The sequence below is a fragment of the Leptosomus discolor genome, chromosome Z (assembly GCF_034619465.1).
Source record: "Leptosomus discolor isolate bLepDis1 chromosome Z, bLepDis1.hap2, whole genome shotgun sequence".
In the NCBI taxonomy this organism is placed as follows: domain Eukaryota; kingdom Metazoa; phylum Chordata; class Aves; order Leptosomiformes; family Leptosomidae; genus Leptosomus; species Leptosomus discolor.
The window spans coordinates 58983856-59011341 of record NC_141419.1 but is presented as its reverse complement, the minus strand read 5'-3'; the positions used below and the strand labels follow the sequence as shown (position 1 = coordinate 59011341).

General features: G+C 40.0%; 1 protein-coding gene across 1 annotated transcript; it reads left to right on the top strand.

Annotated features, from left to right (window-relative positions):
• On the top strand, positions 1-23461 carry LURAP1L (leucine rich adaptor protein 1 like). The gene is made up of 2 exons (XM_086480366.1): positions 1-336; positions 23087-23461. Exons 1-2 carry the CDS (start codon positions 121-123, stop codon positions 23459-23461), a joined length of 591 nt encoding a protein of 196 aa, XP_086336492.1. The 5' UTR covers positions 1-120.
• The last annotated feature ends 4025 nt before the right edge of the window (positions 23462-27486 follow it).

Below are 27486 nucleotides of genomic sequence, written 5' to 3'. Positions count from 1 at the left end.
CCTGCACGGCTCAGCCGCCGGCCCCGGAGCTGCCGCGGATTAACGCGCCTCCGCGCTCCTGCAGCGGCCCGGCGGCCGCGGGTAGTGCCGGCGCTACCGCGGGCCCCTCCAGGGCAAGCCATGGAGCCTGCCGCTGCGCCAGACCTGCGCGACGTCGAGCAAAAGCTGGGGCGCAAAGTCCCCGAGAGCCTGGCGCGGCCGTTGCGCGGGGAGGAGCTGCCGGGACGCCCCGCCGCCGCCGCGCCCGCCCGCGGCCCCGCCGCGGCCCCCGGGCGCCGCCGCGCCGCCGCCCTGGCCAAGCTGGAGACGAAACTTCACCTCCTGAGGCAGGAGATGGTGAGTAGCCGGGTGCCGGCCGACGGGCCCTGCGGCAGCGCTTGGGGCGTTTGCAGCCCTCCCACACCGCCGCCTCGCTCCCGGCGGCGCCGGCCCTCCGTGGGCAGCGCTCCCCGCAGGGTCGGCCGGGGACGGGGCCGGCTCTCTCCCCGACCTACAAGCTGGCCCCGCCGCGGGAAGGCGGTGCTGCCCGCCCCCGGGAGCAGCCGCGGCTGCCGCCTCGCACCCCGCCGCTCCGGCCGCGACCGCCGCGTGCCGGTGCCGCCGGGGTGGCAGCAGGGAGGCTGCAACCTCTGCTGCTGCCCAGGTGAGCAGGAGGAGGTTGTTCAGCTGAACGGCGTGGAGGGCGTGTAACCTGTTGGTTCTTTTTCTGGCAGAGTGGCAGTTCGGCAGACACTCATAGTTGGTTCCTGTCGGCTGCTTAAAAGTGCTGAAAGATCGTGTATCAAGAAACAAAATAATGCACTAATCTCTCTCTGTGGTAAATGCATTTTCTGCGTCGCACCTGTTTACTGCTGATGTCTAATACCTAAAGAGACACTGGATGTTTTAAGTCTGAAAATTCGGCCTGGTATTCAGTGACTCCAGTTCTGGACATTTGTCTTCAGAGACTTACTTAGTTCCAAACAGACTCTGCAGAAGATGCACAGTAATTCTTGAACAACTAACTATTTATACTTTGGTTGAGGGCTTTGTTTGTGTTGTGGTTTTTGTTTTGTGTTTTTTTAATCAGAGATCTGTGATGGGACTGTGCTGTATTTAGTTCAGAACTTAGGACTTGTCTACTAGCTTAGTGCAGGTGCTTGTCCTACTTTCTAAGTCACCATCTCAATAAATTTTTTGATGGTGCTGTAAAACTGGCTTCATTTTTTTTAAGGCAAATAAAAAACCCACTCTTTGGAAGCAGGTGGGCAAGCAACTAGTGAACATTCAGCAAATAGGATTCTGACAATACAGAGTACTTCAGATGTGCAAGCATAGTTATGCCTTCTATTTTTATTAGGGCGTAATTCTTATGTGAGGGCCCAAAAGACTCTCTTTGGTAGCACCTCTTTCCATAGTTCTTGCCACTAAGCTTAGTTGAAAACAGTATGGAATTTGATCTTATTGGGATGAGGATTTTGCTGGCAACATGTTCAGATGACTTTATGCAACTATCTTGGAACTCAGCTGTTTACAGCAAGCAAAGCAACCTCATCCTGAGTGAACAAGTACAATGCCATACCATCAGTTCCTGTGCAACCTTACATATATGTAAGCAGAAGGTAGGTGGGTTTGTAAGAGGTTTTTAAAGAATAAGTTTGCTAGGGGGAAAGAGAAATAAAAAATGGATATTCTGAGAGTTAATAGCCAAGATGATGACCTTAATCTAATCTTGAGACGTAATTTATAAATCACACTTTCTATTGTATGGCTTCATATGGTTTAAGAAATCCTCACAAATCAAACTATCAATGTATTTTAGTGTAATGATCACTGTGAATTTCGGATTTAACGCTGTGTTCCACATTGTCAGCATATCTCGCGGTTATTTTTGAATTTTAAGCTTGCACAAGAGTTGTAGAGTGACCTGCAGGTAGCTTACAACATACAACTGTTAAGGCTGTCTGACTGCAAAGGAAACAAATAAGCTAGCCAGTGTTCTTGATGTGACTGACTAGACATGTCACGACAGCTAGGCCTGTTAAGGGGGGCAGGAAATGAGTGACTTGCCCTCATCACCTTTTATTTTTGAGCTGGTCTGTTCACCTACTTTACACTTTCAAGTTTCATGTCACAATCTTCAATTTGCCTCTTCTTCTTTTTCCTGCCACCAAGATTCCCTCTTTTTCCTCCCCATCCTCAGCATGAATGTGTTTTAGTCCCAACATCCTTGACCTCTCCCGTTCTTTGTCACTTCAATGACTGATAAACTTTCACACCTGAACTCATCGCGTATGCTAAGTAAAGGGAGTTCTGTTACACACCTCTTCCCATTTGACTTCTAGTCTGTGTATGCGCATTAAACCACGAATGTAATGACTATTTGTAAAAGGTGAAGTATTGGTACTCTGCCTGTATCTTTTTCACGGTCTCAGCCGTCTTCTGTAATCCAGAGCATGAAAGTGAACTATCTTCCTGGGGTTTTCCTCTACTTTCAATTTTAGTGATTTCAGGATTTTCCTCTATCCTTAAGGTTTCTTCAGGTTCTTAATCTGCCACTTTCCCCTCTGCAATTTTTCTTTGACATTGTACAGATCTGATCATTTAAAAACAGTATCAGGTAAAAATCACACTGTTTCCTTCTATATTTCTTTCTGTTTTGTTCTGCACATCATTCCTGAAAGAGGCCAAAATTTCTATCTAGCTACTTACTTTGCATCTTTTTGTAACATATTATTCTTTGGCTTTGCTGCAAGGCCGAAGAGGCTGTGAACATGTAAAACAGTCGTTTATAGCTGCTGCAGTAGTAAGCAGATGCAAAAAATAGAAAAGATTGTAAGTTTAGAAAACCAAGTATCATCCATCAAGCTATCTTTTTCTAGCAGATTCTACAGCCCATTTGGTGAACTTCAGATAGACACATCTGTGCTTTTTTTGCTTGGTTGCTTCAAACTTGAGACAAACTTTTTGTTAGCATTTACAAAACAAGGTTAGTCTTCTTTGCTAGTCACATACAAAAATCTTGACATTGGTTACTGTGCTGACATCTTGGTATTTGATGCTGAGCAGTACTGTCTCATTTTCTTGTATCCTTGTTTTTGTTAATGAAGGTATTTTGGGCAGATGTAGCTATTTTCTGTTTGCTTGTTTTGTTTTTAAACTTGGCTTTTTACAAATTGTGCAGCTCAACTTCTGTCCGTTCCCACAGCTATTGTTTGTTACAACAACTGTGCCCGTGCTGGCAAACTTCAACTAAATCTGACAAACAAATCTATTTTATTGATACTGCCTTAATGTGTTTTGACCTATCATTGCATTTGAATCATGGAGATACCAAAGCTCTTGACAGTGCTAAGGATGGATTTTACTGTTAACTACACTTTCTCGTCACTTTCCAGCTCATAGCTGCTATAAAATACCTCTGTGTTTTCCTGACATCCTGTTGTTTGCCCCCTGACAGTAAAGAACAAGGGAAGCATACCTGAACATGTTTGTAATGTTTAGGAGTGGACACCAAGCCTTAGCTCTGGCAGCACATAATCCTTCCAGTGATCAGAGTAACTTCAAATGTACAGGAGCAGAAGTAGGTGGAAGCGTTTTGTTTTTTTTTCATTTAAAACTGGAGGGCCATCTCCTTTCCTGTCAATGCACACTTTGTCCTTCCAAAGAAATTGATCTTCTATTCTTCCATCCATCTTGTATATAAGAAGCTAGTGCTTATCCTTGCTTCAGAACAAAGTAGTGATATCTTTTGGACTGGATACTCCTGAGGAAGAGAGATATAGCGGAAGCTCTGAGAACTTTCTCTCATGGAGTTGCCATGTCCTTGGGCTGGAAGAGCATGAAAGAAATGATGGAAGTGATTACTTCTCCTGAGTCACCTGCTGCAGGGGAATGTTAAGAGATAAGCATATTATCATATCAATATTTGACTTGGAAATGCTGGTTTTGACTGTGCGTTGAAGCACCTGACAGATCAGTAGGGTGTGTGTGGCAACTGTACATGTGCTGGCTAAAGGCCTTGAGGCTTGCATCTTGCTTCTTCAGATAGTTTTGCTGTTCTCAGCACATGGCTCTTTTCCCCTCAAGCTTGATTTTGCTCATAGTCACTGGAATCACACACAAAGGACCATGAAGTATCTTTCTTGAAACATGGACCTGCTTAGCCAGGCCTCCTTTCCCTTCTTTGCCTTCAGTTTTCCCCACCAAGGCCATGACAGAGACTGTATTGGATTCTGAAAACTTTTGAGGCATAAGGCTGTCAACTAACAGGGGGAGCATGACATAGTTGCCAATGTGGGTCAAAACACTGTGCTCTGGTCAGTCTGGGATGTGAGAACTACCTCCTACTAGTCAATGTGCCCTTGACTCAGTTTGTCACAATGTTAATGTTCAACTCTTTCCTCCTGGGGTATTTTAGGTGGAATCTTTTATTGGGGGATTAATAATAACCCTTTATAGCTGAAACCCTGTTTCTGGTGTATTGTGCTCCTGAGGTCACAATTCAATACATATGACTTCATCAGCTACACACTGCAGTAAATAATCAGAGATGTTCATTCTACAGCCCGAAATTATACTGCTTCAGAAGCCTCATTTCTCCTACACAAGTTCTGGTGTTACTCAAGGGGAGATTTTCCTTAACACCTGAAGAAAAAGAGTGTGGGGGTTTTTTCTTTTAATTCAACAGTTTCCCAAATCAACTTTTTATTGCCTCTTCGAAAGCTAAAAAGGTTTAACAGAGTATAATCTGCGTTATGTGCAATTAAAAAACAGCATGCTTTGCACAAGAATTTCAGGCAGAAAAGGCAAACAATGTCTTGGAAGTGAGGGGTAAATGACAGCGTTGGGACTCTTAGATGAGATTCCTTCCAGTGAACACTGTTGAGGATCAAATATTGTTAATGAGTCTGAAGGTCAAACTGGGTATCCTGAGTGCAGTGGTTTTTAGGGTGAAGGGATAAAGAAATGGAAACAATCCTGTTGCCAAGAGGCTAAAGCTATTTGAGATAGAGGCATATTCCTATGCTCTCTGATTAGTTAGTTGAGTTTTCTTCCTCTTTGTTCTCCTAGTTCTATTTTGGTATAACTATTTTTAAAAGGCTAATTAACATGGAGCCCTGACAAAATGAAGCAGAAGTAAAAGTACTCTCTACTGATTGGAATTAAGGCAAATATGATCATTATGATGCCAGTCCTTCTTTTATTTTTTTTTTAACATATCCTTAGCATGTAAATGAAGGTGCAAGTTGGAGGGTAGAGCTGCTGTAACTCTACTCCACAAGCTCTTAAGAGTTTGAACTATTTCAGATTTGCTTAGATTTATTAGATCCACAGTTGTGGGGGGTCTGCCTTTATTAGTTTCATTAAAGGACCTTTTTAAAAAAGTCAACAACTGTGACTTGAAACGTCTCTTTAACAGATGCTGTAGGTACAGGCTGCTACATTCACCGTTTTGTATGATAACATCAATTGACTTAATTGAAGCCAAGATCTGGTTCAGTGTGTCTAGTTAGCAGTGTAAAGCTATGTATCAGATGCTGATTTTGTATTAGATTAATTGGAATTTTTGCTAAAAACTTGATTGAAGATAAAATCTTAAATGTAAAGTTACTAGTGGCTAAGCCTCAAGCCTGTGTAGGAGGGTTTGATTAACCTTGATTTCTTAGTGAGCAGTTATTCAGTGAATCCCTGAAGTGAAGCTCTTCATAGAAGCAGAAAGAAGGCATACAAAAATACAAATGAACTTATTTCCTCAAGTTCTCCTAAAGTTCACTTGCATCTTGCTAACAAGTTCTCTCCTTCATACCACCTGATTTGCATGACATGGTAGAGGAGTTTGTAATTTTTACATATAATGCAGATTGGGCAGTGATATCAGGATACTCAGGTTAAAAGGAATTTTTAGATTGATCCTTAGGGAAAATCATTCTTTCTTCCTTAGGAAGAAAAAATTTCAACCTAGTTATAGTGCCAGAACTTTGCCAAGTTTTCCATCTTTTCAGACCATCTTTGGAAGGACAAGGTGAGCAAGGTTTTTTAAATTAATGCCTATTTAAACATATCTTTTGACAGGCAAACTTCTCCCAGTGCCTAGCAGAAGGATTTGGATTGTGCAACAGCTCCGTGTTGCGCTCAATCAGTGCTTATGGCTGTCCTCATTCAGCTATAGCAGCCACTGAAGGGTTTAAGTCCCCAGGAAGTACAGATGAATATGTGCTTACATTATTAGCTACTGCTTCACCAAGAGTCTGTGAAATGTTGTTGGTACCTTACCTAGAAGCATCAGTGTGAAATACTTCAGTACAAGTGCTTCTGTCTCATGTATGGATCGTCATAGCAGTGGAAGAGATACTTCACTCGAGACTTCTGATTAGGCTGCCTGTGTACAGTGAGACTTTTGCCAGCCCTTGTTTTAAAGAATATATATTATCGTTTCATGATGATTCTTTCTCAATTACTTTGTTTCAAGTGTAGCGGAAGCATTTGGCTTTGAAGCAGCTTTTCGAAGTGATTGCTGACAATTTGTAATGAAAAGATGCAAAGACTAAACCCCTTCTTCACAAAGCTCTTCAGTTTAAGTGACTTATAACAGCTTTTAGCAAATAGGCTACAAACTTTCTGATTAAATCAGCAGAACTTCATGATTTTCAAGGAATAGCCCAGGCTGGAAGGGACCTCTAAAAGATATGTGGTTCAACAGTTCATGGGAGAGGGAGCACCATGTCCAATCACATCTTGAAAATATCCAGCAATGGAGAATCCACCACATCCTTGGGGAGGTTGTTCTAGTGATTGGTTGTCCTCACTGTAAAAAAAATATTTCTTATATCAAGATGAAACGTCTCCTGGTGCAACTTGTACCCGTTGCCCCTTGTCTTCTCCACAAGGCTCATTGTGAAGAGAGAGCCTCTGTCGTCTTTGGTCCGACCCAAGGCTTCTGATCTCCAGGGAGAAAAGACCTAACTCCTTATAAGGCAGGTTCTCCAGGCCTTTGATAATCACCATTTTGTGTCAATACTTTGGGGTTTTTTGTTAATAATTATGGCTAGCAATAATTAAAGTACCTTTTGTCTGTGAGCAGGAAAAACTTGAAATGCACGATACCAAATACGTATATTGAGCAGAGGTGATGGACAGCAAGTGCATTTTGACTCTTTGATACTTCTTTTTTTCTAACAGTAAATAGTTAAGGAAAAATAATACACTTTCAATTCACTTTTTAAAGGTTACAAGATCCTTTGTTCTCTGCCCTCAAGCTCAAAATCTAGTAAACTTTCCACAGTGAACTTGTTTTTTTCTATGTATTTAATTTCTCTCCATGTCCTGAAAGAGCAGCTGGATACTGGAATCTGAAGCAAATGAGGATGAAGTTACAAGAGTAAAAAAGACAGAGGATCTGAGCTATTGAAAAGCAATTGGAATTTAATTAAATTGAGTGCAATTTCTCTCTTGGATTTTCATCTGCGTTTATAACCATGGAAGCTGGGCACCTTACATGTAAGCAGTTCCAAAATATGGTTCTCAGAGTACTGTTTGTAAAGATGAAGAGATATGAACAGAAAATTATAGGTAATCTCATAGTAAAAGGAGAACTTTTTTGTTATGAAGGCAGACTTCTAGCCTTTGTCTTCCAGCTCTGTCTCATGAGTGGTGCTGCTCGTTATAAGCATTTACCCATGATGGGTTACTTTTTGCCTTCATGCCAGTTCTTTTTATTGAATTTTGGCTTCAACCACCCACTTACAATTACTGGTGTGGAATGGGAACTGGTATCTCGTAGGGCAACTGCAGCCTGAGATGACATCAGTATCTTTTAGTTTCTTAATTTGAGATGTTTGTAACTGGATATCAATGCTAAGGCCACCTTGAATCAAGGATCTGTCCCCTACGCAATCTGTAACCTTCTGTATGGGTATTTTTAAATTTTTACTGTAACACAGGTAACAGGCAGTGCTTCAAACTTTAGCACTGTTTTTGTGAATGCAAGCCTTCTGCACTGGAGATATATAGGAAAGTGATGGCTTTACAAGCTGTAATGACTCAAGTAGCTTGACTAAATGTTGCTCTAAAATAACTGCAACAAAATTGGCTTTTTACAGGTTTTTCAGAAAGATATTACATTATTCACAATGCTGAAGAAACTGTTAAAAATTGCAGCTGCTAAAAGCAACTAAAGAAGGAGGCAGAATAAACTTGAATTTGGAGTGTGAGGGTGTCCATCAACACAGCAATTCCAAAGAGCAAGATTACCCAGTTTGGGTCTGTTAATTTACTGAATGCTTGGGGCATGGGGCGGGGCGGGGGGGCGGGTGTGTGGGTGGGGGGGAATAAAAAACAAACAAAAAGGAAATCACATAAAAAAACCCAAGCCAAACTCTGAAAGATTCCATATGTCTGGTTTTCTTGCTAGGAAAGTCTGGATGTGTTTTGGTCACTTTAGCTGTTCTGTGTTGCAGTCCTGGAGCCTTGTACGTACTGTAGTTGTTTTCAAGCACCGTTTTGAAATATAATCCTTATCATTGGATAACTTCAGTTAATGCCAAAAGGGAATCATAGTATGAAGATTTTTAAACATGTGAATGTTGGTCTTTTCAGTCACTTCAGAAAAACATTAAAATTTTTGTGGCAGACAGTCTAAGTCGTTCAAGGATGAGGGAGAGATTGGAGAGAGAACTGGATAGGAGTGACTGCTACAGAGTTTAAGGAAGAGGTTGATATATTTGTTCTGAAATATGTGGCTGCAATAAAAGTCAAGGAGGAGATTAATAATTAAAATAACTATGTTCTTTAATGCAGAAGCTAAAACATTCCTGCACATCTGACCTTTGCCATAAAGGAAGAGCCCCTCACAGTCACATCCTTAATCAGCTGAATGGCTACAAACCAGATCTAGCTGGGAAACATTCTGTGCCTGTACTCACCATAGTAGTGCTTATTATGAAGTAGTAAGCCCTACCCTGAGGGTAAGTTGCTTTCTGAGCTTGGTTTTACTCTGTACCGTGATGCACTGAGCCATGTGAGTGTGCAAACAACCTTGGTATCCCTAGAGCCAAGTATGCTCTGATTTTGAGTCTATAGCAAACTGTAGCTGTGCTACGAGTAAGACTTAGAATGACAGAGACAATATTTTTCTACGTGTCCATTGAAACAGTTGCATTGTAATCCACATGGTATTTGTTTTTCTGTAGTAGATATGTGTCTGACTAGGACAATTAATTCAGTAGTTGTTGAATTTACAGCTATGCAGTGGCTTCAGTTAATTTAACACATTGCTAATGATTGTGCTTGCAACCTGTCTATACTCTGCTTTATGAAGTAACCAGTATTGGAGGATGTGGTTTGGAGAAAGATTTTTAACTATACTTACTGAAGTAATCTTTCTTCTTTTTCACAGCTTTTAACATGCTTTCTTGTTGTAGTCAGTCATTTACAGCTTAGGTGTTGATGGATGTCTTTCCAATGTTTGTCTTTGTCTGTAGTGTGAGCTCAGTTGTTTCCAAAGTGACCAGTGGGCCCTGAGACATTCTCTTCAATGAGTTCTGCCCAGCTGTGTACCTGAACAGTTTGCAGGCTTCCAGAGATGCCTGACTGTGTCAGGGCAGTGTTTGTGATAACCAGCTGGAAGAAGCTGTAGTCCGGAGGCTGACCAAAATAAGTGACAAAAATAGGTTCGAAGGATCTGTAAGCCACCTTGTATTACAGTTTTAAAAGGTATAAACAACAGAGCTCAAGTTTTTTTCAAATCTAGAGGCATATTCAGATGGTCAGTTATTTCAGACATATACTGTGCTGTGTTGCAGTGGTGAGTCCCTTTGGCTGCCTGCCTGCGGATGAATGTGTGCAATAAAATGTCTCTGAGGATTCCCACCTCGAAGTTGCTCTGAAGGAGGTTTCCCTCCTTCCATAGGGGGAGATAAGGAGAGGACACTAGACAGTATATATATGTCATGTGTTAGCTGCTCTGTTTTGTCAGAATATGCAGCCTCTCCAAGAGCTGCCATAAATAAAACGAAGAGCAATACTGGCACGGCTATGCAACTCTGCTTTCAGCAATCTAATCCTTCTCCTCTCTCTCCCACCAACCTGGCATTTCTTAAACACTTATGTTTTGTCAAGGGAATGGTATGGGACCTTTGTTAATTAACAGGAAACACAAACTAGCTAAGCTGCTAGGAAAAGTTACCTGAATGTTTCATTTGCTGTGCTGTAAAATAAACTCCTTGCAATATTGTATGGCCCTGCTCGGTGCAGTGCCAGGTGAAGTGAAATAATTTAGTTCCTGTAAAGCAATGCTAAATTGCTATTTCACTACTGGGAGTTTCAGGTTTTATAAACACTTCACTGTCTTAATTTGTAATTTTGTTCACTGTTGTTAGAAACCAACTGCATTCATGACTAAAATGCTTCCAGAAGGAGAGTCATTTTACTGCATTGCTGCTTTGGCCATGTAACCTGCCTCTCTCTAGATACAGAAGGAAGCACACATCCAAGAATTACAATGTAACAAATGTGTCCGGATTTTCCAAGCTCCTCTGCTTTTAACCCAAGGTAAAATCAAAGGTAGAACAGCTGTACTGCTTTGCATTTTTCTGTGTATAATTTCTTTCAGTCTTCCTACAGAATTTCCGCTGGTTTAAAAAAATGTTCTACTTGAAATGGTTGCACTGCTTTTGTAGCTCATTGTCTTGGTTTGAAAAAGACAGGTGTCTGTGGAGGAAGGCAGGAGCCTCCCTTGAAATGGAGAGTGCAACCCCCTTCCCTCCAAACTATTATAATTTTGAAATTAACGGGCCTTCAGGCAAAGATATGGGGAATAGGAATAACAGTTCTTTACTAATATATATATATATAACACAAGGCAGGGAAAAAACAAACAACCCACTGGTTTACACTGACAGAGTCAGGAATACAACCTGACACCCTGTTAGGGTGGCAGTAGCAGTCCGATAAGATGCTGGCTGCAGTCCTCCTGAAGTGATGGGTGTAGTTCTGTGGAAGCAGCAATCAGGTAAAAGAGTCTGGTCTTCCTCCGAAGGTCCAGTGATCGGCAGGTAGCTCTCGTCCTCTGGAACTCAGGTGGGGGGAAAAGCTCCTCTGGGAATCCAGTGGAAGAAAGGCTGCTAGGGTGTTCAAAATCTCCGTTTTTATTTGGCATGGACTGCTTGGCTCCTTCCCCCCCCCTCCCCGGGCGGAGCATCTCACAATGGGATGGGGAGTCGTGAGGCAGTTCCTTGATGGGCCATTAACAGGAGATAGCCCAGGAGCGAGTTACCGATGGGTCAGGCGATCAGGCATTGTTGTGCCCAGTAACAGGAGATAGTCCAGAGGGGGGAGGCAGGGAGCACCGCCCCACCTGGTCTCAACAGCTCCTGAAGATGGTAATAGAATATATTTTTTTTTCTTTTGGCACATTTTACACTGTAACCCAGGACACTCATATGTGTTTGAGATATAGCAAACATCGGACATTACTCTTCTAATACTGTTTGCTGAAAAGATTTTTTTAATTTACAAAGCTTCAGACTCTGACCTTGACCCTTCCAATAATTATAAATCACTAGGAAAAAAAAGCCTGACAGCAAGGAGGAAACTGGGAAGCATTTCTGTGTAAGCAGAAATAGGATCTACATTGGTTTGCCACCTCTTCAGAAAACTAGTGAATATCTAGCATTCTTCCTGGGATGAGACTAACACGTACATTTGAAAGAGTGCCTGGACAAGACCTGTTTCAGCCACATCACAAGCCTGAATTTGTTCTCTAAGCTAATACAGACCATTTTCTCTGTTGGACAAAACCAAATGATATGTGTTTAGAACAAAGTACATGATGATGAAACAGTGGCAATGTAGTGGTTTTTTATGTAGTCTGGTACTGAATAATCCTTCCCATGGGCAGGAAGGTTTTCTGACAGAATTTGGATAGTTCTGCACAAAAACATGACAACTTTGACAGGTCATTCAAGGACTCATTGTAAACTCCAACTTTAGACTATTGTTCTAGTCTTGTCAAAACTATACAGTCATAAGAGGAGGAAACATGAAGCCAGAGTGATAACTTTCAGAGGACTTGTCCTACTCTGTGACTACAAGTGCATTTTGCCTTCTACAGGGACATTTCAACCACTGTAACAGTTAATGGGCTATCCATATGTCACGGGAGGATTGTGCCCTACACTGAAATATTTTAGTCTCAAGTGGTGGCCTGTGGCATGTTCCTAGTGTTACAGGGTTTATAGGAGAAAACTGTAAATCCTGCAACAGCAGAGGAAAAAGCTTCTTTGCAAGAGAAGATCAGTACTACTAGTATGCCAAAGCAAAAGTAATTTTCTTCAACTTCAAATGTCCATGGAATTTACATACAACTTTGTCAGCACCTAGCACTAGTTGCTGTGACTGGAGCAATGGAGTAGAGGCACAATTGCTGTTTTCCCCATAAGCAGATGAGGTAGCTCACAGCAACCATCAATTCATATAGCTGGTTCTGCACTCACCAGTGCAAAGCAACAGTCCTACCATTTCAGAGGAAAAAGAAACATAACCCAAACAACAATATGACGTTTATGCTTTTGCCATTTCTGTCCTTAATATTTGTTGATTTGTAGTCCATTGTAGTTTAATGATAAAATTACTTCAGAAGAGTCCTAACCAGCCCTTTCAAATGCAACTGTACTTCTCTAGTCCTGCTCTTTTGTGTCCTAGATTTATTTATCTAGTTCTCTCACTTGCCAGGTCACTCTTAATTATTGGCAAAGACCATATATGTCTTTTCCTAGCCATCTGGTGCAAGTCGTCACCTTATTTCTGCTCCCCTTCTAGCTTAGTAGCTAGTATTTCCTCAGTAGAAGAAGAAATGGGAAATGTAACAAATGACCTTGATTCCTTCTTGATCTACTCATAATGTTCTTTGCTGAATTAGGATCAAGCCACATTGCCCCAGTAGTCTGCTATGTAGAAAAATTTACTAAGAGCAGGTATAAAAGAGCAATATGACATGAACTACAGTGGTTGAGGAGAAGCTGAGGTCTATACCACATGGTGTGGATGATGGTTATGGGCCAGAAGAGGCATCAAATAATATGGCAAGAGTAGTAGCTAGAGTGCCTGGTTTTGCCCTGAAGTTTATAGTGCGTGACTGATTACTGCTGCTGCCTTCTCAAGAGATGTCCTTGGCTAGAAACATAGGATTTCTGTTTGTTTAATCTTTAATATATGCTTTCACTTTATTACCTGCATAATCATGCTTTGTGACCAGAACAGATTATTGCAGTGTGTTCTGTACGAGCCAAAGGGGGTCTTGGCTTTTTGAGCCAAGCTAGTTTAGCCTGCAGCAGCCTGCTTTGCTAGTTGTGTTGGTCATATTCAGTGTTTTAGCTTGCTAAAAATGGTTCTAGCCTCTTGTTTGCTTCTGCTTTTTAACCTGGAAATCCCAGATGACAGAATAGGACAACTCTTTGTGGCCAGCTCTCCCCTGGACAACTCTACATGGACGACTCTACACAGGGACAACTCTATGCGGGCCTCATGGAAGGCAGAGGGGGACCTGCCTGTGAGCTTGTTCCTGCCGTGCCTGCAGAGTGCAGTGCATTAGGTGGGGGAGGAAGAGGCGCTGCAGGCAGAGGGGCAAGCGGCGGGGGAAGTGGAGGGGAAGCAAGGGTGAGAGCGGCTCCGGTTGCAGCTCCGGTCGCAGCTCCGGGCGCGGGGAGGGAGCCGGCTGCCTGAACACTGCCTGGCCAGCTCGGTGCATTGGGTTGGCCACGATGAGTTATCCTTAGACCCATGCCCAGAGCTGCGTCTGGAGCTGCTCCCTCTGCTGCTTCCCTGTTCCTCCCCACCCACCTCCTGCCTCCGCACCTCCTTCTCACCCTCCTAATGCAGTGCACACCGCAGGCACGACAGGAACGAGCTTGTGGGTGGTCCCCCCTCTGCCTCCTGTGAGATACCTCTCGCTGCCAGGCACTAGGGGCTCCCCACGGCGCTGCACAGAACCCCCTCTGATGCTGAAGGGCCTTGTGGAGCTCGCCGTGCGGCAGGGAGGACCGGCGCTGCGCTAAGTGCTGGGGAGTGGCGGAATCTCCCGAGCTCTGTATTGTCCCCGCGTAAAGCCGGCCCCAAAGAGTTGTCCTAGACCCTTTAACAAGACCTACCCCATCTCCAGGGCCACAGAATTATTTGAATCCCATTTTGAATTCCGGGGAGGTTCAGACAAAGATTTGAATTTTTTTTTGATCATGTGTGTCTCTCCAGTGGCATTGCAAAAGCAGACATGAATTTCAAGAAAGTTCAGATTTGTCTCCAGTAGTAATATTGTCGTGTCTCTGTTCTGACTTAATGAAACAACTTGGGTGTTTTATTTTTTTGATTTTTTTTTTTTCCTTTTAAAAATAACAATGAGGTCAGGTTCACTGTTATCTCAGTAAAAGCAACGTTTTCGAACTTTGGATATACCTGTGAGCAAACCCCATGATCTTCTATCACTTTTATTTTAGTTCTATGCTTTTCAGCATACTTACACAGTGCCAGTATTAAAACTAATTAATTTTAAAGGATGAGCAGGTCTGGAGTGCTATTAACCAACCCTAAATCAGAAATGGACAGATATTTTATCCAGTTTTTGCACTGTATTTTTAAGAGCATGTTTTGGTCAAGACAAACATAAATAAGGCAAGTGTGAAATCCAATGCAAAAAAAAATCTAGATATGCTATTGAGCCCCAGTTCTGTCTCATGTTGGTGGGGAAGACACACGCAGTCCTGTGTTCTGGCTGGTGTCCAGAACACGTTATAATGATGCTGTGATCATCCATCTGCTGTAACAGTTTCTGACACCCACAGCCAATTGTTACTGCTTCATATTGACCTGAATGTTTGCTGTGGTATTATTTTATCTGTCAACATATGTGAGTCCATAGTATAGATTTTTCTCAACATTTTCGCCTCTGTCATAGTAGATACATTTCTAAGGTCTGATGCTGCTTTTACCACAGCAGTATGGGATATTTGGAAACATTCAGTAAAAACTTCCTGTAGTATTAGAAGCTTTTTTCTCTTCTCAAACCCCTCTATTTTCTCACTGCTCCCTTTCGTGTTCATTCAGCTATGCTCTAAAATAATCAGGACCTTCTTTTTATATCCATTTATCCTTCTGAGGCTGGATGTTTCTCTTTCAATTCTGTGGTGCTTCTGTACTTAAAGAGCTGATTTAGAACTTATTTTATTCGGGCAGGAGGTGATGAAATACGGACTTAACTAAATAACTTTTTTTTTTTTCCTGCTACTTGCTCTCTAATGTACGGCATGTTTCTCTCTAATAATAATCGTCATACCTGCTTAGCAGGTATTTAAAATGTTTCTTTTTTTCACAGTAAAATAAAAACAATGGCAAAAAACCTAAAACAAACAAACAAAGTTTTTCCCCCTCAGGATTTTGTGTTACACTTAAGCATACAAGATACCTCAAATAGTATAACGTTAAAAAAAAATATTGTACCCTACTGAGTGAATGATTCATCCAAATCGTTGAGATTTTATTAGGTATTAATGCAAATGGCAGGCTGCCCACAGATAGTCCATAGAAAAGGATCACGCACATTTCAGGGAGGTGGAAAAAGGCCTTGAGATCCACTTTTTTGTTACAGAGATAACGTAATTAAACAATTGCATAACTTGGTGGTATGTATTTTCCTGTCAAGTCTGAAGGGGATCCATTAGTATGTATGAAATTAATGTATTAAAATCAGGTGTTGTAAGAGAAATGCAAATAACTGATACTGAAATTTCTATACCAGATGATAATCATACTAGCATATTTTGTTTGTACATTTGCAAGAAGTGTCCTTGCAATCTGTTCATTAAATTATTTACACTCTGTGCTTACTAGGCTAACTTGCTCCCTCATGAAGTTGCTCTTCCTCCTATTATTCTGGTGGTAGCTCAGACTATTTCCCCACTTTAGCTAATGTGTGTTTGGTAAGCTCTGTTTACAGAAGCAGAATCCTCTTCTGGATGATGTCAGATCACACTGTCTTTCTCCTTCCTAGTTAAAAAACACTATTCATAAAGTTGTATTATGTTGCTGCCAGATTTTACAGAAGGACCTGTAGAAATATTTGTCATAAGCATTTGGTTCAGGATTGCAGTGGAACTGCAGTGGGTTGAAACAAGACTGGGCTAGAGCTTCTTTTTAAACTAGCAAGGTCAAGGGTGCAGAGAGAAAATGAAGACTTAATGACTGATCATTTTCTGAACAGCTGGGACTTCAGTGATTTTAAGGAATGCTGCCTAAAAATTTACTATGAGAATTTTAACAATTTTGGAATCTTCAAAAGAAACAAGAGTATAAATAATCTCTCTTGCAAAAGACAGCCAAAAGTAAGCAATCAAGATGGATTCTGTAACCTGCCACAATGTTTCTATTGTCACTCATCATGGAAGTATAACTGAGAAGGGTCAGTGTAACTTGCTCAATTTGCAGAAATAAACTGGATCAGCAAACTACAACTACAAATCAACAATGGGTCACGTACATATACAAAAGTTAAATCTAGCTTGCATATGTGCTCCCTTGTTGTCTGAAGATTATCACAAGCCTAAAACACATGTGGAAAGAAAGGGGAAAATTTCTCAGCAATACATTATAACACAAGTCTATGCTGAAAGAAACCAGATGTGCAAAAAGCTGTTGATCTACATATATCACTGCTGATTGAAATTTAATTTACCTATATCAGACACACATGGCATAGTGATGAACACTGGAGCACCTACCTCGACTCACTGATAGTCTCATCTCTGCCAGACTTTGGTCACCACCTCCATTGTTTATGCAGCTGAAGAAATTGAAGAAATGAGAGACCTCACGTTCAGTGTCAGGTTGATTTGGTTAGCTTGAATTATTGTAGTGCCTGAATTAATCCAAGCTAGTTAACTTCACAGTGGACTGGATGTGGATGCAACACAAGCAGTTACAGTTCCACCTGTGCGTAGATGATTGCTTCCACCTAAGTGTAGTAAACCTGTTTTCTTAGGATCTGCCACATAGGCTTTTTGATAGGTGGTGCTGAAGATTGCATTCAAATTCAGAAGTCAGTCGAGGCATTCTGCTTTTTCATCTTGATCCTGAAATGCCATTGCCCAAATTGGCTTATTTATATAAAGAAACCAATAGGACAGTTTTGAAGTAGGCAAGAGGTTTAAGGTCATGCACATGCATATCTACTAATTAAAATAGGATGGAGCTCATGGGCAGCCTATTAATCATCCTGTGTCTTTAAGGAGCAGACATTTGTCCCTTATCTGTCATTTTTGCCTTTATTTTAGACATGTTAAATGGAAAAAAAAGGGTTTCTTCTATTCACTGTTGAGAAGCTATTGCATCATTCTGAGCTTGCTAACCCTCGAGTGGCATTCTTCATGCTTTGTGGTGGTTGCTTAATAAATGAAGCCTCTGTGTGTGTACGACCACACTCATCCCTGTTGTAAATGTGTTAGCTCAGCAAACTATATTTGCATTCACATACACTGAATTTTTGTATAGGTTGCTTATGGTCTTCTTAGCTTGCTATGTATATTCTCTCACAGAATTGGTAGATGAGGTTTTATTGACGAGTTTTATATACTTTTATATCTGCTTACTAAATTTGTGTCTTCATAAGACTGAAATAATTCAAAATTGCCAATGTGTGTTTATTTTATTTTTCACGCTCTCACTTTTCTCCTTGGGAATCAATTTTTTTAATTACTTTAAAAATTGTTACTCAGTGTTTGTAATAGCAAAAGTAACACCAGGAGAAAGTGGAGTAAGTTTAGCTTTTGTGAAGAAAGAGACTTCTCAGAATTCAAAACAAATTATTATTTGGACATTGATTGTTAGATTTTTTAATATTTCTTTTGTTACATCTCAAATGAATTAACGGAACTCATTATTCAATGGAAAACTGAGGTAATCTGCCTTTAAAAAAAGAAAGGGGAGGTAGGCTGGGTAACCATAAAGCTGTTTATCCTGAATAACAGAGGAAATAGAAGAAATTGAATGAGAAACTGGAAAGCTGTCTCTGACACCCCCTAGAAAAAAGAAAACAGCAGTAGCATTAATAATCCTAAACAATAGTGGTCACACACACCTCTTTGGCGTGGAAAGATTCTACTAGTTTGAAATTCTGTTTGTAAAACGGACAACAGAGATGGACATGGCTGTGTTTAACAACAGATGGAACTGACTCCAGTCCCCATTTCACTTAATCTCTTTACATGCCGATTTTCTTCTGCAAGACTGCTCACAGGCTGTACCTCTGAGCCGCTTTCAGTGGGGTACCATATTTTGCTGCTGTTTCCACCCAGCTTCTATTTATTGTGGAATATCTGTTTGAAATTATACCGGTTTAGAAACACAGATTCCATAGTAGCCATCCCTAGATCAGTGTTTGAGTCCTGCTTGAGAACCTGTGCAGAGCAGAGCTTCTGAGCTGAGTGACTTAAATAGCTCCCTGAATCCATTAACTTGTAAGTTTAAGATTTTTTATCTTGTAGTGACTTATTTCATGGTGCTCTGGCTAAAAGATTTGTCTTGAAGAAAATGCCTTGTTATTCAGGCTCACTCATTTCCTTTCCTTTTACTAGTGGGCTCTTTATGGCAGTCAACATAAAAGTCTTGAGAAAAAAAAATGAAACTAGTATCTTTTAAATAAATTTGGGAGTATCCTTTCCTCAGACCACATTTTATAGTTACCATTAATATCCCTCCAGACTTTCTGTGGTTAAAAGAAGCAGCAGCAGTAGCATGGGACCCCAGGAATCTAAAAGAAAGTAATCTGCAGAAAGAAGCTACTAAAAGGATATATATTGAACAGAATGTTTAGCTTTCTCGGTTTTGGCGGGGAATGAGACACACTGTGTTTGGAGCCAACTGGAAGTTACGTCTGCAGAACATGCAGGAGGAAAACACAAGTCCATTCTGCCCATAGTCTCAGTGCAAGTGTGCCTTTGATCCAAAAGCAAAGTGACTGGGCTGAGGACAGCTAATGCATTCTTTTGGGTGACTGCCAGGAAGCGATAATTGTCTTTGTTAACAGCCTTGGTCATTAAGAGTTTTATTCTAAAACAAATAACCTAGTCAAGTCCTTTTTTAAAAACGCTTTCTATATAAAAATAATACTTGTGTATATCTGTGTATACACATGTGTACACAGATGTCCATATGTTTATATATATAAAAATCCTCTTGAATAAATTACAGCAATGTTGCACATGTTATTATGGAAGACCATAGGCAAGGCTAGTTGTGCAAGGAAGAGCTATCTTGTTAGAACAACCACTATGAGAGGGAAGGAGGCTCAGACAGGCGTTTAGGGCAGCTATCCCTTCCAACTGAAGATCTGATTGTCTGAATGCTAATCTGTTCTGTCCACCTATGCTACCAGGCTGTGTTACTTGAAAGATGCTGTCACTTTAATTTTATTATTTTCTTTTGTCATTACTAGCTTTTTAATGTTAAACATTTATGATCCTTCCTGGGGATCTGCACTATTGTGGTTATACAAACAAAGCAAAAAAATATAAAAGCTCGCCTGTAACGAGAATTTCCTTTTTACTTTCTTATCACAATTTGTTTTCTCTTTATGCCACAAGTTTTTACTGAGGACTGATACATACTTAGATACACTTTCCCTATGGTTGTGCTGTATGCAACCTTTAACTCAAGAGAGCAGCTGTAGAAACTGTTCCGAAATACCTGTGTTAGCTATGATACATTCTGTTTAGATTATATCTGGAATGCATGTGTTACTGTGCAAAATGAATAGAGCTGTCAAACATGATGAGATTTTATTGTTTAGTCCCTTTAGTTGAAGCATCTTGGAAGTGACTTGTTTACTCCCAACAGTTACATGGGTTGCAGCTACATAACAGGACACTAACTGATGTGATTGTGTCTAGGCTAAAGCAGATAAGAGGCAAGAAATGTCATAGTGACATTTTTATGTTATCAAGCAGATGATTAAACCATACTAAAGAAAGATGACACTTAGTGGACTGCTTTTTAATGTTTGCTTTAGAAAAAAACAGACTTTTGATATGGGAGACTTGGGATGATGTGGTAGCTTGGAGGAGGAGGACTGAAGTATGCAGGAATGCAAAGAATTACTCCCAGTAAGGTTGTTCCACAGAAATGCTGAAGCTGTGGGTGTATTTAGAGCAAAAAATTATTTCCTGTGAACAGAATCTGTAACATATGAGATGTCTACTTTATCTGAAAGGGACTGTTTCATTAGAGGCCTATGGTGCTAGCTCTGTTAAACATTTCTTTAATCAGCCTTTTGGGAAATTTGCTGTTTCCAAACTTGCTTATACTCAGCAAGTTGCTGAAGTCTGTAGTTGCATTTGAGAAGATGGGTAATTTACTGCTTACGTGACAGCCTAGTTGCTGAGCAAATAGTTTATAGTGATTTATGGGTAGAAGTAGAGTAACCAGCTTGGGCTGGAGGGCTACGAAATGGTCAATCTGTTTTCAGAACCTCACATCTGAAACAATGATGGATGGGCAGTATTGTTAAAACTGTGAATGGTAAAGCTATTTTGCACAATACCATGTCAGCTATGTTAAATCCTGTGATATTGGATTGAGGATATTCGGAAGTCATCCTGGGGACTGGGGAAGGAGACTGGGAATACATATGAGATTTACATAGACATTCTGTGACTAGCAAAGCTCAAAATATCTTTGTGTTCTGTTGACTCTGGTCAGTTACTAAGCATTCACCAGCTGCTCACTCACTTCCCTTTCCAGTGGGATGGGGGAGAGAATTGGAAGAACAAAAGTTGTAATAATGTTTAATAAGTGAAGGGAAGAAAGAAAAAAAAACAAGTGATACAAAGTCAGTCACTCACCATCTCCCACCAGAAGACCAATGCCCAGCCAGTCCCCAGGCAACAGCTATGTTGGAAAGACCAAATCCCCGGGTTTTATTGCTGAGCACAACATTGTATCCCTTTGGTCAGTTCTGGTCAATTGTCCCAGCTCTGTCCTCTCCAAACATCTTTCCCAACCCCAGCCTACTTTCTGAGAGTGCAGAGTGAATAACAGAAAAGGCCTTGATGCTGTGTAATCGCTGTTCAGCAACAGCTGAAATACTGGTATGCTATCAACACTGTTTTAGTCACAGATATAGTATACAGCACCATACTTGCTGCTATGAAGCATCCCAGCCACCGCCAGTACAATCTTCTGCAGTATCTAACAGAGTAAAAATACATTTAAATAACTTTGAACTGTACCAGGTCAATGTAATTTAGGATACTGAGAAGATGCTATTCGAGTATGGAAAGAACCATGTACAGATTGTACTCTTGGCAAAACAAGATACAGTCTTCACTTCCTGAGAATACTAATTCCATTCCAGTCCATTGTGGATGAACAACACAGGTGCTATATTTCTGCATAATGGTTGTGGACTTGGAGAACAGCATAAAATGTCTATTGTCTGGCGTAACAGATCTTTCTTCCTTATTTCTCAATTGAGTGAAGACGTTCAAATTTTTGATACACTGTATTGTCTTTTTTGAATTAATAACATGAAAGTTAAGATGTTACTGCCCTATGAAAAAAGAGCGTGTAAAATATGCACCTATATCAGACATTATCGCAGAAATATTGAGAATTACACTCAAATTATATATAAAAGAAAGTATTTTCCAAATGCATGTATTAAAACAGTGACATATCTGCATGCAGTATGCTTGATTAGTACAATTAAAAGATGTAAGAACATGTGATAAAATATGACACAAATTACATGCTGGTCATGGTACCCCTATGAGTTAATCTGAAATGGCTGGCATCCTTTTTCCAGAGGTTTCAAGCACGTGTGCCCTATGTTGTCACTATGGCAAAAGTTCATCTAGGCAGAGGTCTTACTGTGGAAGTGATGAGACTGGAAGTGTGTCTGTTGGGATGTAAAACATTTAGTAGTGCTGGGGTGCTGTTGGAAAGGGCTGGAGAGTTGATTAAGTTGCAAACTATGGGCAAAAGTACCTTCTGACCCTTCACACTTGGTATTATGCTCAAACCTGGGATCATTGTCAGATTGCGTTTTTGGTGGTTTTACTTGTTTCATGTGATGAATAGGAGGTCACTTTTTTTTGCAAACACTTGTGATGTTTCAGATTAAAAGCAAGAAGCAACAAACAAAACCTTAGGCATCACCTTGATGTCTCATCTCATTGAGGAGATTTGAGTAAAACAGTGGCTTATAAAGTTTGTCTGTTAAGGAAAACATGAAGTCAGTTAAATATGTCTGTGAAATGCAGCACTGTAATATTCCTCTGTACTTTACCATTAACACTTCTGTATTTATGCATCGACCACACAACTAAGTTGGAAAGTAGGACTTTGCTTACTGTGTATTTTTTATTTAGTTGGGTTTTTTGCAAATTGTTGCTCTTTATGTTAATCTGTAATAAGTGGTCGACTGTGAACTTCATGTAATATGGGTTTAAATAACTTGAAATTTACAGTTTCGATAAGTTCAATATTTCAACTCTCAGACATTTATACAGCAGCTTGCAACATAAACTTGGGTGTAGTGTGAATAAAAGTTAAAAGTCCACAAGCCCTTTTCAAAATGATGCACATCTGAAAATTATAGGTTACTCAAGGAACCTTAATAAGGATAATTTGGGGTGAATGCTTAGCTGCCTGTATCTGCTGAATAGCTTAGAGTAATTGTAAATGGAAATGGGTTTGTGTCTTACTTCTATGAAAAATGAAAATCTATCCCCAAGAGTTGTCATAGCAGCTGTGTTTCTGATCTAAACAGCATTGTACTAGTGTGTGGATGAGTCTTGCCATTGACTAGTATTCCTGTTAATGGACTGCTTATATGGCCTGATCAGGTTCCCACTTGAACTTCATTGAAAGTATTAATATAGCAATTCTTTTACTTTTTTTTTTTTTTTTTTTTTTTTTTTTTTTTACTAATTAAATAGATTTTTCCTAGATGTGAAAGGTAGATTTTTTTGTGTGGTTCTTTTAACCCATTTGTTGCTTCCAGCCTGCTGTTTAGAGTTTGGTTTTGAAGAAAATGAGTAATTTTTTAATCACTTGTGCCTTGTAGGTTAATCTCCGAGCCACTGATGTGAAGCTTATGCGCCAGCTACTCATCATCAATGAAAGTATTGAATCAATCAAATGGATGATTGAAGAGAAGGCCATTGCCAGCAGAGGTAGCAGTTTGAGTGGCAGCCTGTGCAGCTTGCTAGAAAGTCAGGAGACATCCCTCCACGGCAGCTGTAACAGTTTACAAGACTGTAGTGATGGTCTGGATGGAATATCAGTGGGGAGTTATTTGGACACCTTAGTGGATGATGTCCCTGGTCACCAAACCCCTTCAGATATGGACCAGTTCAGTGATTCTTCTATCATGGAGGACTCACAGCCTCTGCATAAGCATCCCAAAATTGATTCTGATGAGTACTACTGTTTTGGTTAAAAAAAAACAAGTTCCAGTGGGACACAAATGCACTTGTACTTCCTTTTTCTTTGCTGCTATTTTATTTCATGTGCAAATCCCCCAAACTGCTCTTGGAAGGAAAACATAATATGATACATTGATTCCACTTCACAACTTTTCTGTTGCTTCTAATACATTCTTGGTTGGGCTTTCCTCCTCCTCCTCTTTTCTTAATTTATTGTTGCAATTTTTCTTTCATTGTTTTAATTTTTTACAATGCTGTATTTACAGATCTTTAAAAGTGGTGAAGGAAAAGCTTTATCTTTAAAATGAGACATCAGGGAATGAGAGGAACAATTTTGTATTTCTTGGCAATAAAATATCTTCTGATAAATATATCTTGTGTTAAATTTTCTTGACTACCAGGTTTGGCCTTTCCAAAGACACTGTTCTTATTGAGCCTTAAATCTGAATCTTGAAAATGCCTCTACAAAATAATTGTTCTTTTGTAAGCAATGATATTTGATTCTGTTAAGATATCTTCACTTGGAATATAAAGTATCCTAAACCTTTCTGTGTGGGGTTTCTTTCTTCTTGAATGCTCTCATCCTCCTTGTCTAATTATGATTTTAAATTCTGGGCTTCATTAGTGTCTTGCAGTGATGTGTTACAGTACTGGAAGCTCTGCATAAAAGAGTATTTCATTTTGTGCTTCATACATTTCATTTTCATTGAACCTACTGTCACAGTCTATATCTGTAAACAAAATGAAAGAGGGATCCCACATTAAAAATATCCAATTCTAATAGTTTGGATACTATGACAAAATTCCTCAGCAGAGTTATTTAAAAATTTAAAGTCTTGATAATTTTTTCCTTGAAATTTTGAGGAATTTAGAGAGCACTGGTGAAACATTTTACAGAAGGCAACATGCTAGAAGGCATGTCCTGTTTTGTTTTTGTATGCACACCCTTGTCCTTAACCAGTTTACTTTGTTTATACCAAATATTATTACCAAGAGAAAGTGTTGCCCTGCTGTCTTTTTGTTTCCTGTTTTACAAATTAGAGTTTGCTTTAACCTTTTTGTTAAAAGTCAATCATATCAGAAGCATCTGAGAAGAAAAACGGGAACAGACTGCTGTCTGGAAATTCTCTGGCTTTGAGACTCCCCTGGCCCACGCTTTTGTGCAGATGATTAGGAGGCAGATTTTTCTTTTAATTGCTACAGAATCATAAAGAAACAAGATTTTATCATTCTACAGTAAGGAAAAATTAAGAATAAAATAAATAGAATTGAACTGAACACTTTAACAGATTAATGAACTTTCATTTCCATCTTACGGGTAGTGAAAGAGATGTTGATAATTACACATCATATAAAAGTGTCCTATCTTGCCATGTCTGTGTCCTACTGCCAGTAAAGCAGTAGGAATTCCCTCACTGAAGAAACTGTTACCTCACTGAAGAAACTAATGTTTGCCAATTATAGTACAGGTTCCCTATTGAAAATATGTTTTACACATTCTGTAGGACTAAAGCTAGTATATGCAGCAATCAATGTATGTTGGTTTAGTTAATTTTGAGATAAAGTAATGGTTCAATAAGGTTCTGCTCTTCCAAACCGTGTTTCCATGGATCTGTCTTGTCCAGCCTTGATCAACGTCAAATATGGAGAAAAGGTAAAAAGTCAAGAAATTGAAAGTGGCAATTTGTGCTTTGTGGTTAGCTCCATTACTTCTCAATACACTAGATATCTGTGTCCCTCTGTCAAGGGTTGAGGCTGGGCCGGCCACTAGCAAATGACAGATGCTCTCTATTAACCCCTCTCCCCCCCCCAGAAGGGAAAGGGAGAGAGAACAAGGGAGAGAGACTTTACGGTTTGGAAAAGAAAACTAGAACAGTTTTAATGAAACAGTAACAATAAAAGATGATGATGATAATAATAATAATGATGATGAAATATATACAAATATATACAAAACCAATACTGAACCCACCTGATGATGGTACGTCACCATGCTGCAGGGCTGGCACTGGGGCAGTCCCAGGCTGGACTCGGCAGCATACAGGAAACGGATGCAGGAGCTGGGTTCAGGGATGCATGGATTTGGATTGAAGACAGAAGGACAGAGTCTTCCTCATATGTTGGCCATCGAAGAAGAGAGATTGACCCTCGGGATCCCTCAGCTCTATACTGAATATGATGTATATGGGATGGAATACTCGGTCAGGTTTGGGTCACCTGTCCGGTTTGCTTCTCCCTGCAGGTGTGACCTTTCACGTGCTTGCAACATTTTTCACTCCCGGCACCCCAACACGGAGTACAGGATTTAGCAGTGACCTTGGTCGCTATAAAAACAAGTATAAGCCAGGGCCTCTCTGCACACCATTCCTTGGTATGAACTATAAACATCAGGCCTTATCGCTGCTAGAAGCAGTCACTGTCTGGAAATACGTACTACTGTTTCAGAAGGTGCAGTAAGTTAGAAGAGACTTAACCGAAAATTAAAACCACTAAAACAGAATTAGTTCTGGTTTAGCCCAAACCAGGATACCCTCAAAATTAAAAACCAAGATATGTATATTTTGCTTCAGCCATCATGTTTTATTCAAGTAGAAAGAGCGAGGAAATGTGTGGTTACTAAGCATGAGGCTTCTCAGTTCAACTTCTTAGACCAACTAGGGTGTTGCAGAATGCTTGAAGGAAAACAGGCAAGGCCTCAAATGACAATGCTGTGCTAACTTAACATTTTTACATTTATTAATTCCTTCCCCATCTTATGACTGCTGGACATAGTTTCAAAAACTACAGTTTGAAGAAAAAAGCTTGGAAAAAATTGTTTCTTGGTGTACCATTAAATCGAACATCAACTGCGAGTTCAAAACAGGTTTTACTACTTTACATTAAATTATTTGAATCTAGGGAAGAGAACTAACTCCCTGGTGTAAAATTGTAACTCTCTTGAAAGTTTTTCTACCTTTATTGCTTGGTATGGAAGCTAAATATGAGGTTGTATACTCCCTCTGAAGGTAATGAATGTGCGATATATACATCCCCTTCTTCTCCAACTGAGATTTTGGGCAGTAGGCCAAGGTGAACATAAAAGTTTTCTACTATGAAGGAAATGCAAAAATACTCTTAGCATACCTTCTCAAATATCCCCAGAATTATGCTGAAATTACTTCAAGGAACATACAGGCTGTTGTTGTCACCCAACTACTCACAGCTGTAATACTAGATAAACAGCAATTACACCAGTGATAGATCTATCATATTACGATTAAAACGTTCATTTAAATGGGAACCAAAGCTGGCAGGAAAAAAAAAAAGCCTACTACTAAAGTGCTGAAATAAAAACTGTATGTGATTAGAAGCTTTTATTCCTGTTTGTCTCTTGACTGGAAGTGGAGAAAGAATACAAATGACAAAACAGAGATGCCAGGAAGCTGTTAGAGGAAAAAGCTATGTCTGTTTCAAATGGGTCAAAGCAACAGAATTTTAAAAAAAAAAAAAAAGTGGAAAAATAGCAAATATAATTCATTTATTCTCTGTCATTTTCTATAATCTTGACTCTTCTGTCACTTACCTTGCTTCCAGGCATAACTAACAATTTCAATACAATTTGTGAAACTGCAGACAACAAGCAACACCCAGTCCATTCTTATTTCCATACTGCTTAAGTTTTGTCTTTGAAAGACATTCCACTATGTACATTGTGTAATTCAGAGACAATAAGGGACAGTCAAAAAACAAGATTCAGTATGCTTCCCATTTTAAAATAACTGTTTCCTTCTAATAATAAGAACCAGCTAGTAAATGGTTGTGCTGTGATTCACAACCTATTGAATGAGGGGAAAAAAAAAAAGAAAAGGTTGAACTTTCACATCTGAAAACCATGGTGCTTTAAAGATTCTACCAAGACAGTCTAGGTCTGAAGTTCTGTGGCACTTTCAAAAAAAGCAATTAAATTTCTTTGAAATGTCTCTGCCATCTGCCAGTTCTAGTACTGACCCGGTTGCATGACTTTTTGTGTCTCTGCAAATGCTATGAGAGGATGAAGAAC

What these genes read in the sequence shown, in the direction of transcription:
- LURAP1L (XM_086480366.1), top strand. Translation starts at nt 121, where the DNA reads ATGGAGCCTGCCGCTGCGCCAGACCTGCGCGACGTCGAGCAAAAGCTG. An exon ending in ACCTCCTGAGGCAGGAGATG is followed by an intron (nt 337 to 23,086) that starts GTGAGTAGCCGG and finishes TGTGCCTTGTAG; the next exon opens with GTTAATCTCCGAGCCACTGA.